At 40.3% G+C, this 11752-nt stretch overlaps 1 protein-coding gene across 1 annotated transcript in view; it reads right to left on the bottom strand.

Annotated features, from left to right (window-relative positions):
- ezrb (ezrin b) overlaps window positions 1–9961 on the bottom strand; it is an 81211-nt gene extending 71250 nt beyond the window's left edge. The window contains 3 exon segments of the mRNA XM_023974001.3: window positions 1360–1443; window positions 8569–8678; window positions 9826–9961. Coding sequence (XP_023829769.1) covers window positions 1360–1443; window positions 8569–8580 — 96 coding nt within the window. The 5' untranslated portion in view covers window positions 8581–8678; window positions 9826–9961.
- Between the last annotated feature and the right edge of the window lie 1791 nt (window positions 9962–11752).

Genomic DNA, 11752 nt, shown 5'->3' with positions numbered 1-11752 from the left:
TGGTCTTCACATGGTTCGCAACGTGCCAGGCTGTCCAAACTGCTGCATATACCCTGACTCTGTTGCACAGAACGCAAGAGAAGTGACACAATTTCCCTAGTTAAAATAAATTCATGTTAGCAGGCAATATTAACTAAATATGCAGGTTTAAAAATATATACTTGTGTATTGATTTTAAGAAAGGCGTTGATGTTTATGGTTAGGTACACATTGGTGCAACGACAGTGCTTTTTTCGTGAATGCGCTTGTTAAATCACCCGTTTGGCGAAGTAGGCTGTGATTCAATGATAAATTAACAGGCACCGCATCAATTATATGCAACACAGGACAAGCTAGATAAACTAGTAATATCATCAACCATGTGTAGTTAACTAGTGATTATGTTAAGATTGATTGTTTTTTATAAGATACGTTTAATGCTAGCTAGCACCTTACCTTGGCTCCTTGCTGCACTCGCATAACAGGTAGTCAGCACTGCCACGCAGTCTCCTCGTGGAGTGCAATGTAATCGGCCATGATCGGTGTCCAAAAATGCCGATTACCGATTGTTATGAAAACTTGAAATCGGCCCTAATTAATCGTCCGTTCCGATTAATCGGTCGACATCTAGTCCATTCCATAAATAATGTCAATTTTACATCTACATTGTTATATATATTGTAATCTGATAAAAATAAAAAGGCTTTTATCATGCTCTCTCTTCTCACACTACCGGTAATCAGTTTCAGTAGCCTCACACTACCAGTAAGCAGTTTCAGTAGCCTCACACTACCAGTAAGCTGTTTCAGTAGCCTCACACTACCAGTAAGCTGTTTCAGTAGCCTCACACTACCAGTAATCGGTTTCAGTAACCTCTTGACTCTCTTCTCACACTACCAGTAATCAGTTTCAGTAACCTTCTTTTTGAACTCTCTTCTCACACTACCAGTAATCAGTTTCAGTAACCTCTTGACTCTCTTCTCACACTACCAGTAATCAGTTTCAGTAACCTCTTGGCTCTAAGCACAACACCCCTTTCTGGAAATGGTTGCTAGAGTACGTGAGGAGAGAGGGTATGATAAGAACAATTCCAGTTCAAATCTCTTGAAACCCTGCCTTAGATAACATATCAATGGCTGTGAGTGGGTACAGGACAGGCCTGGAGGTATGGAGAGGTGGGGGCTTGGGGCTGGGTCACTAGAGCAGGGCAACTGATTAGAGCACACACACACCACACACACACACACACGGCTTCAAAAGATATTTAATAAAAATGTCTGTAAAAATGTATTGTAAATACTCTAGGTGCTCTGTTGTTGCTGGTAATAACAGGACCAACCCTATGAATATAACAGCTAGAAGGATACTGTAAACACTGACCTGGTCAAAGAGCTGTTTACCAGTGGTGCTGGGCTGGACGGCAAACTCCAGCTCAGCGTCCATGGTGGTGACACGAACATTGACCTGTGGAGGGAGAGACATGACAGAAAGACATTAGTGACACAAAAACATGACTATTTACTATCTAGTCAGAGAGAGAGGGGTTAAAACACTATAGGAACTAACAGCGACAGAGCAGCTGAGGAGCCATGTACATGTCACACAGACGTGTACTTCAAAGGGGATGATACTGTATGTAAAGACAGAGTAAACACAACAGAGCATGTGTTTGTTTATCTATGCTTTGTAACAGACAGAAAGACTGATCGGAGTGAACTGAATGGGAAAATCACGATGTGTTTTACCTCAAATATTTACTCCTGAGCTCTCGTTTCAGATTTCATACTAAGCTAGACTGGTAAACTTCTCTGTTTGACTATAAAGTAAATTGTGTTAGGTTGTGAAGCACGTCAGCCTTTCGTAGCAGACCAGCTGCAGTTAGCTAGTTACAGTAAAGGCACATGGTTGACTTCAGAAGGGGCCCCTGTCGGAGATAGTCATAGGTGGTGAGGGCGATAGTGTCATAACCCCTTGACACAGACCAGCCTATCAGGATAGCGTGGGTGGGCAGGGAATTTTGTCAATACAGGCTATGTCCATTCACTGCCGTTTTGAGAGAAAAGGCATGCGTTTCCATTCTTCGGTTAATGATTGATAAGGCTGACCTATGCTGCACAAACAGTCCTTCTAGTTTTGGCCTGCTTACGGAGGTCCACTGAGGTAATAAAACGATTCAAACAACTAAAACGTTGAAAATAAGCTGAAAAACATAGAAAAAAAACAGCCTCGCGAGTTGCAATGAGAGCATCTTCCCGATTTCCATGAATGAGACATAACATCAACTGTGTAAGGCTTTCACAATAGAGACCCGTGATAGGATATCACCACTTCAGTGACTAAAGTCCTGCTAAAATACATCATATTCATTACAATGTCAGCATTGTGAGCTCTCTAACACACACCAGTCCTTCAACTCTCTCTTCGAGGTCAGATGTTGTTTCAGTTATGATTCGGTTCTACAGTACAGTATTTACCCAGGTTATTGGTTAGCACTGACTGACAACCCTATAAAGAAGTGTGTGGACTTAGAGATGAGGGAGCGGAAGCCTGCTGTTAGCAGAGCCTTTGGTGTAATCTGTCATCTCCTGGCCATTGTGAATGACATTGAGGCTCTGTAGTGAGCAAACTCAATGGTGCCTAATGGAAACGGCCAAACGGGACGTCTGCTGGGCTGGGGCCTGGGCTCTTACTGACTAACTGTTGACTCACAGCCATGCTCCCTAGCTGCCTCGTAGGCTACATACTGAGCCTACACAGAATAACTGACGTGACGATGGCAGTAGACAATTGTTCCATAGTAAGAACAATTCAACCCTTTCAGAACAAAGTGAATGTGAATGGACTACGAGAGAAAATTMCATTTACATTTTGGTCATTTAGCAGATGCTCTAATCCAGAGTGATTTACAGTCAGCGCATTCAACTACGGTAGATAAAAGGTAAGGTAGATGAAAATGTAAGGTAGGTAAGTTTAGGTAAGTTAGATAATGTAGGTAAGGTACATAAAAAAGGTAGGTAAAAGTTAGGTAAGGTAGATGAAAATGTAAGGTAAGTAAGGTAGATGAAAAGACACGGTAGGTTAGTTTAGGTAAGGTAGGTAATGTAAATAAAAGGTAGGCAAGGTAGATAAAAAAGTAAGGTAGGTAAGGTAGTGTAGGTAAGGTAGATGAAAGGGTAAGGTAGGTAAGTAAGTTTAGGTAAGGTAGATTAAAGGTAAGGTAGGTAAGTTAAGGTAAGGTAGGAAAGATAGATAGATAAAAGGTAAGGTAGGTAAGGTAGATGAAAAGGTAAGGTAGGTAAGGTAGCATGAAAGGGTGTATATTTTTTGCATGGGAAAAGCCTCATAATGGACATATTGAATGTTGTGGGCAGCTGTGACTGGGTCAGTCCGAGTCTGGGAGTCCAGTTGGAGGAGGAGGGGTAGTTCAGCACACCGTAGCAAAACATTTTCCAACCGAAAAATGAAAATATGTGTTGTTATTGGACAAATTTAGCAAGTACCTACTTGTTTGACTCCAATTCAAAATGCTTTCTCTCTATTGAACACAACCCATGACTGACAGTATCATCACTAAACCTGGAGGTGAGGGGCTCCTAGCTCACACTGTGGGAAGCAGCATCCAAAACAGAGGTAAAAAAAAGAGAGAGAGAAGAAAACTCAATTAAACAGCAACACAAAGATCCCCTTTCAGCTGGGCCTCCCCAGTGGTTCCTCTCCTATACCACTATGCCTTCTAAACGGACCTTAGGTCCCAGACTGCACACAGTCAAACTGACTCCAGATCAGCTGTGTGAGGGAGACAGACAGGCCTCTTCCCTGTGACGACAGAGTTAAACTGACTCCGGATCAGCTAAATGGAGGGAAAGGACAGGAAACGTGCACAACGTTATCCCTCCACATCGTTGTATAATATACCTAGAGTAATGACTAAATCGGGGCACCCTAAGTCAACACACCCAGACCAACAGAGAGAGGAACAAGTGAGTGGGCACCGCCACACACACAAAAACCAGTGGGTGAGTGACATCTGATCTCATGCGATTCGACTAACGGTAAGTCACTGAAGCCATTCAGTCAGAATATTACCAGAAAACATGACATTAATGACAAAAATACACTGGGCAAAGACCTACATTTCCAGAAAGTGCAACTCTGGTGAGAATGACTATAATTATTCTGAAACCACAAGAGAAGTACACGTATGCTTATGACAGCAAACTTTCCAACTGACTCGAAATGGTCCTTTGTATATTAATCAACAAACCAAATGTGATTTGGCTCAATGCAATACACTAACAGTTGTTGCATAAACACATTAATTTTCCATTCTAAATTATGGGCCTCTCTGAACTGGATCTCTGTCTGTCTGTGTGTGTTTGTGTGTGTCTGTCTGTCTGTAAATTATGTATATGTCTATGGTGTATGTAGGCACCTGAGCTGAGCCATAAGGGAAACTGGGCATCTACCACCCCAATATCAGTTAGGGGGGGGGGGGGGGCAATCCCCCCCCCCACACTTTCAATCTGAAATCACCATCACCCACTCATGAATTTGTCATTATTGCAGATTAAAAGTGTTTGATACATTACTGGCTCTATATTTATCTTTTAAAATCTGCTATGACATAGCCAAGGAATATATAGCACAATTTTGGATTTCGCCCGCGTCTCATCTCAATCGAATAGTTTAGACTGTTTGGATGTGTTGACAGACTCGGAGTGAGTTGCTTCTACCATGCAGTGCGGGTGGCAAAAGTGATTACTGTCCTCGTTATGAAATTATCAACTTTAACCTGTATATCCAAAAATTACCATAATACTGATTGTTTCAAGCAAAACTACCAAAATTAGAAAGCGCAAGCCATTTTATAAACATTTGAATGCTGAAGGTGATCTGCGCAGATGTGCCAGATCACTAGTGCTGAGCGATTAACCTAAATGTTGGTTATTTTCCATTTTTTAAACAACTAATTGACCAACATTGGTTCAATAATTTGAATTCCATTTCATGTGGGTTTTTTTTTGTGTGAGCTCAATGCGCACATCGCACAGTTTATCTAGAGATAAATCAAATCCAGACTACTAAAATAGTGATTTTGTCAGGCTGCATAGGCAGCAGCTCTATAGAGATGAGATGATGACTTGGAATGAAAAAAAGTCATCAAATAAAACAAATGTAATATACACAACAACTGAAATATTTTATTGAAGTAATGTGAATAAATGATGGTTAATAAGTGAAATGGGCAGTCACTACCATCATGGTACTTTTATTAATAGTTTTATTCTGTGTTCTTACGGCATTCAACCCTCATAATGCATAGTGCGTTTAATGTTTAAAATAATAATAGAAAACAGAGATTATTATTTTTTATAATCTAACAGAAACCGAACAGAATAGCTCTAGTTGGTCATTGTGCAAAGCTGCATAGTACGCAGTTTGACTATGATACTGATAGTGCCTAGGGTTGTTGGGAATGCAAAATGACTTGTAGATCAATGACTGTCAACACAATTACATGCTTAGTTCAACACTGAAGGCGAGGACGCGGTTGTCACAAAAGATGAGAGGTATTTTCGGAAGATATAAAGAAAATAATACAAAAAATACAAAAAAGTCAACTGCCGATTAAATACACTTGAATACATTTTCTGACCGATGCATGCTACATTTGGATCGTTTGGGGTCCCGCGGACCGATGCACTCACATCTTATTAAACATTTGAACCGGAGACCGATGTGTATCTGTGAATAATTACATCCCTAGTCGTAACCAAATTGACGTTGAGTGGATCGTGGGTGTCTAAGTAAAAAAAAATATATATATATTTTTTTAAATACATTTTTTGGGGGTGAAAAAATACTGCAGTCTGAATTTAAACAACATACCAGGTAGAAAGTGTGTAGAAATGTATTCTTAGAAAAGAAATCTTCAATAAATATATTTTCAATATGTAGCTATTAGCGCCAATTAGCAGATTTTGTGGTCTCAAACAAGTGAGCTTGCCAACATTCTTCATCAAGAATATGATCCATATGGAATTATTGACAATGAAAAAGGTTGGAATGTTGTTCACTTGTGTAATATAATTGCTACATTTACAGTCAATATAGCATTAAAACTAGTTTTCCAGATTGCATTTCGGCCTTAAAGATATGAATATTGGGTCACGACTGAAACAACCTGGTTCATTCTGGGTCCCGAGGCAAAACCAGTTGAGAACCTCTGGTCTAGTATGCAACACCCTTCACTGGTTAATGAGTTGGTTGACCGATGGTGATCATCATCTCACCACAGTGGCTCAACAGAATGGGCTGCATGCTGCATTCCCATTCAATATTTAACAACGGTTTGGATGGCTTTAAAGGAGTCTGTTGCAATGTGGGGTTGTCATGGGAACATGTCTGCAATGCCCCACAGAACCATATAGCCATAAACTACCACTGGGCTGGGTCCTACCTGCTGACCTGCTGAAGGTCCCATGGAGACTGGAGTGGGGGTAGAATACACCCCTGCTGCGTCCCTTTCAATAATGTATTTAGGACTGAGACCTCTAATAGTGGGTTAGTTTTGCAGACTGGGGCACCTCAGCTTGGCCAACTTGTTGACTGAACATAGTGTATTAACTTTTGTTAACTAAAGACTATATAATGATGTCTAAATATATAATGATGTGATAAGTCCCAACATGATGACTATTCGTAGTGACATGCCCAGAGGGCGTAACAGCAGGCATCGTCATATTATTGAGTTATCAATTATACAAGAGAACAAATTATTAACAATGGGTTTCAGACATGAGAAGGAAACACACATTCTGTGTGTGTGTGTGTGTGTGTGTGGTGTGTGTGTGTTGTGTGTGTGTGTGTGTGTGTGTGTGTTGTGTTGTGTGTGTGTGTGTGTGTGTGTGTGTGTGTGTGTGTGTGTGTGTGTGTGTGTGTGTGTGTGGTGTGTGTGTGTGGGGGGTTGTGTGTGTGTGTGTGTGTGTGTGTGTGTGTGTGTGTGTGTGTGTGTTTGTGTGTGTGTGTGTGTTTTACTGTCAAATGGAGGGGCCGTGAAACAGGATTCAGGGAGAGCCAAGGAGGGAACATGATTCACTTGATGACAATGTGCAGGTTGGCATTTATTGGGATGACTCATGTACTGGAGGCAGCTCTGCAGGATAGTCAATAGCTGGCATAGCCACAAAGTAATATAATCTGAACCCTAATCTTTACCGCACTGTTTACCTTATGCTTAACCTTAATTTAAGACAAATTTAAGCAAATTTTTGTTTTTGTGAATTCTTACGACATATAGCCAATTTTGACTTTGCAGCTGGCCCATCTAGTGGAAATCACTCGGCTCTGCCTCCAGAACAAGATGTATCCTATTAAAGGTCAACCTGCTGACAATGTGTCATTCTGAGAAGTGTAAGTTGAGAGAGAGAACACCAAACCAGGATCTCAATCTCAGCTGCTCAAATCTCAACTTTCTCTTGTCAGATTACTTTCTCTTCTAAACCAATGAACTCTACTCTAGTTCTATTTCTCTATGTGATAGATACATTCTACCAGGTTTGATGTGTTTTTCACAGTAAATGGGATTTTGGCTTAAATGGTTGATAGTCTTGCATCACAACTCACGATACTGAATCTCAATATGGGCTGATCATCATGTCAGTGAAAGTCAGTTTGTGTTATAGAAAGCCCTTCTAGTCAGTAGTGAGCGTAGCAGCCACAGCTTAACAAAAAATGTTGACCAACCAACGCTATAAATAGGAGCAAGATCATCAAAAAAACCTTGGCAATATTTAATGTCTTTCTTAACTCACGGTATATAGAGAGAAGCCAGTCAGTGGCAGTAAATGAATGCGTATGCCTCATCATTGATATCGTGGAGAGAAAATAAACGGTCTGCCATTATATTACCAAAAAGGTCAGGTTTTCAAGTTGTGTTCCTAAATGTGGAGTACCAGAGAATGCTACTGTGTCATGCAGCCAGCACCACAATGATGTCACTTTCCAGTGACGCTCTTAACACTTTATGACTCCTAGTCTTCTAGTGTCTCGGATGAGAGACTGGGGGGGCTAATGAAAGTCCATCGGTTTTTTGGAAGTGCTGTCAAAGACAAATGTCACCAAAAAAATGACCAGCTGTAAACCCAGGTAGGCCTCAGCTAGGATATTACATTAAGTCAAATAAAAAGGTTCTGAAAGTAAGACTTATGAAGATGACGAGACTTCATGTGAGGAAGCACATATATTCAGACAGTGTGACCACTTACAAGAGGCCAACTTCTTATTCTCATCTTCAAGAGAATGTATTGATATAAGTGAGGATGTTTGTATTTTCATCTACCAGTGAAACTACAAATTAAACCATAGAAAAATAATATCTATTTGGTGTAAAATAGTCAATACAGCACAAATATCTTATAGTATCTCCTCTTATCATGAGCAGACATCGTGTCTCTTGCCAGCCTGGGCTACTTGGATCTCGACTCAGGACTGCCAACGTATCCTCTTTAGTTACCAAGCATATGTTTAGACAACTCAGTAGAACGACATTAACATCTTTGAAATATATAAAATCACTGCAATACTTACAGCTTTAGGCATTTTGTGTCCTTTTCCTGGGTCCGTGCGCGGAGCTGTGAAGTTGGTTTCCAAATACTTCGGATAGCCTACTAGATGACGTCTCCACAGTCAGTGCCTTCCTGTCAGAGAGAGCGAAAGAGGATAAACGCGTTTCAGCCACTCCGGTGATAACCAGTCAGACGGGACTACCCTTCCTTCTTTAAAAGCTGGTGCGAAATAGAGATTGGTTGACGCAGCCCTCGCACAGCCGTATGAATCATTTTTTATAAATAGTCTATGGAAATTCAGATGAAACGAGCCTCACCCATAACAGCCACAAAAAGGAGAGTCGAGCTTTAACACCGAAATAAATTAGGAGTCTCCACCCTTATAGGTACACATCTTACTTCAGCACCACTACTGTGGTATCTAGGTGTGATCCTTGCTCGGATAAAATTATGAGGGGACGTTCGATGTAGCCTACAGTATATGATACACGGTGTACTGCAGATACATTTTCCTTCAGAATCAATTCATCTTGGCTACTACTGGGTGATGTGAAGCCAATACAAAGTTGCCTATCCATCACAGGGACATCAAATATACTGTTGCGTATCAAATATACTGTTGCGTTTAGGGTCTGCCGTCTGTTACAATGTAACAACTTGTCTATATCCTTTAACAGGGCGCGACCTCAGTTGGGATCACAAAATAGCCACGAGCTTCATTAACTTCTGAAGAAAATACACATTAGGCCAACACTGTTTAGGCTATTTCAAAAATAACAACATCTGTTAGGTTACACGGCGTGTGTAGAAGTAGACAGACCTACAAAGGAAACAAGTTGAGTCCACCTAACGTTACCAACCTAAATCACGTTACCAACCTAAATCTGTAGTTACCTAGCATAGGCTACTAGGCTAATCAGTGAATCTTCTTTGTTGTCAAATGTCATAATATTATTATCCAAGATAATTATTTGACCGACTCGAATAGGCTTTAATTGTGCATTTTGGAGCAAACATTCGAATAAAATAGCCGTTGCATCATGGATACATTTTTACACTTGCAAGCTACATAACATTCCATTTCTAGCATTTTACCAAGCCACAACCCACTACAATAATCCCAGACACCTGTTGTTATATTCCCCCCTTTGTGGGAAGCGGCGGCAGAAGTGGTGCAACAAGTGCGGAAACAAAGTAGTGAGCATCCCTATTCTGTTCAACAGTCTCACGTTCACATAAATATTCGATACGCTATTCATTAATAGGTACAATGGCTTACCAGAGCAGGTGTGATTTAAAATGGTTCTACCGCAGGGCAGACTCGGACACTCCTCTGCAGAACTAACAGCGCGGCAATATGGCTGACCCTCCGCTACTTCAGCGCTCCGACTATTGCCGCCTGCTTGCATGAGTTCCTGTTTGTCACCGGTGCCAGGCAAGCGGGACCGTCATTCGTACAGCGACTCCCATTAATGACACGTAGTTTATATTGAAAACTGTTGAACTCAAGCAAGCTTGTAGAAAAATGCAAAATAAGGGCAAAACCCTCCAACTGATCTACTGTAGGATTAAAATGGTATGTTTATTATGGAGAAACAATTTTAAATTAGTAACCTAATTTGTGATAACTAATTCAAATAAATTTGGAGTGAAAATATATGGCAAAGCTTTAAAATTATCATAGCAAAATGTTGACCATTGAAGGATCAGTGATTCAATGTGGCACCCAATTCTGTGGTCAATAACTCTTTATGGGCACATTGTTTCTGGTACCCTGACAACCCTTTATGGGGCACCTACAGTATGTCATTTATCACCGTTGAAACCACTCAGTAGGCCTGCATTTATAATCTGAGTCTCGCTATATCAGCCAGGCCGAATATGACTTTGTCTACAGTCAAAGCAAATTTTCTTAATAGTACATGCTGCTCATTGTTGACTAGATCTAGCAAACAATTATACAATTCGCCTGTTATATTTGGCTATTATAAAAGACAGGCACTAAACAGCATATTTATTTCACCAATGCGATGGCTTCACTCCATGACCTTGAGGATAAAACAGACCAGATGGAATAGTTGTGTCATTGTACAGAAGGGAAGACCTTGAGATAACCAAGAGGCCACATCATAAGAGTATTCAGATGAGAGCATTATGTGAGCCATACATTTATTATCAGAGTAGCTTTAACATGATTCATTGGGTTTAGGGTTTGGCGTACAACTGAAAAAAAAGTGCAAAATTACATTAAAAAAGTCCTTTATAAAAGACACCCCATAATCTGAGAATTTTACGAATTGCTGTTGCTACATAAAATTGGCCTACTGTAGGTTAAGTCTATAGGCTATTATGGGAAGTGGTAATTTAATACCACACAATCATTCTAACAAAATAACTATGGCGTCATAAACAAACAAGAGCAAGATATTAGATGCACGTGTATATTTGTTTGGATTGCCATTCTTGTGTTTCTATTTGTATAGTTGCGTAATAGCGCGCGTCAGAAGCAGACACCCTGTAAAACTCAACCTAGGAAACGCTGTGAACGGGTTGGGGAGGTTTCATAAATGGAAACGGACCAATAGTTGAGTAGGATCAAAATAGAACAGTATATATCAGTGATAAACGCTGAAGTGCGTGCACTAAAATGCCAGAACGCATGCATTCTGTGGGACCGAAACAGCCACTTGTAAAGAGGAAATTGTTTACAATCTATTTATAAACAACAAGGATCGTGTACATGTGTCCTGAAACACAGATGTACTGGACTTTCCAGCATTTGTCTTATTGGTTTAAAAATAAATAAAATAAATAGCATAACGGTATGACCGCAAGAGCTAATGTTTGGTAACCATTTTCAAGTACGCAATATTTTGTTTTAGCAGATTACTTTCAAGTTAAGGCACTAGCACAAATACTATAGGATTGTTGTTGAGGGATGTGACTTTTTGTAAACCGGAATTTAGTGATTGAACACCAGTATAATTTCAAGAGACATACAATTTTGGGAAAATTACTATACCAGTGGGGAAAATAAGACAAGTCACCAATTGCAGATTATGGGCTACTGAAACACAAGCCTACAACACATCACATCAAAAGTCAGTAAACTCTGTCTACAACACTAAGGGTAAGGACAGGAAACTAATAGGCTATAAAAAGCACTGTCCATGAAACCAGAGACTAATGCGATTTGTGGAAAATGC

The sequence above is a fragment of the Salvelinus sp. IW2-2015 genome, linkage group LG28, assembly GCF_002910315.2.
Source record: "Salvelinus sp. IW2-2015 linkage group LG28, ASM291031v2, whole genome shotgun sequence".
Classification (NCBI taxonomy): Eukaryota; Metazoa; Chordata; class Actinopteri; order Salmoniformes; family Salmonidae; genus Salvelinus; species Salvelinus sp. IW2-2015.
The sequence above is the reverse complement of the archived record's forward strand: the minus strand, read 5'-3'. Positions and strand labels throughout refer to the sequence as shown.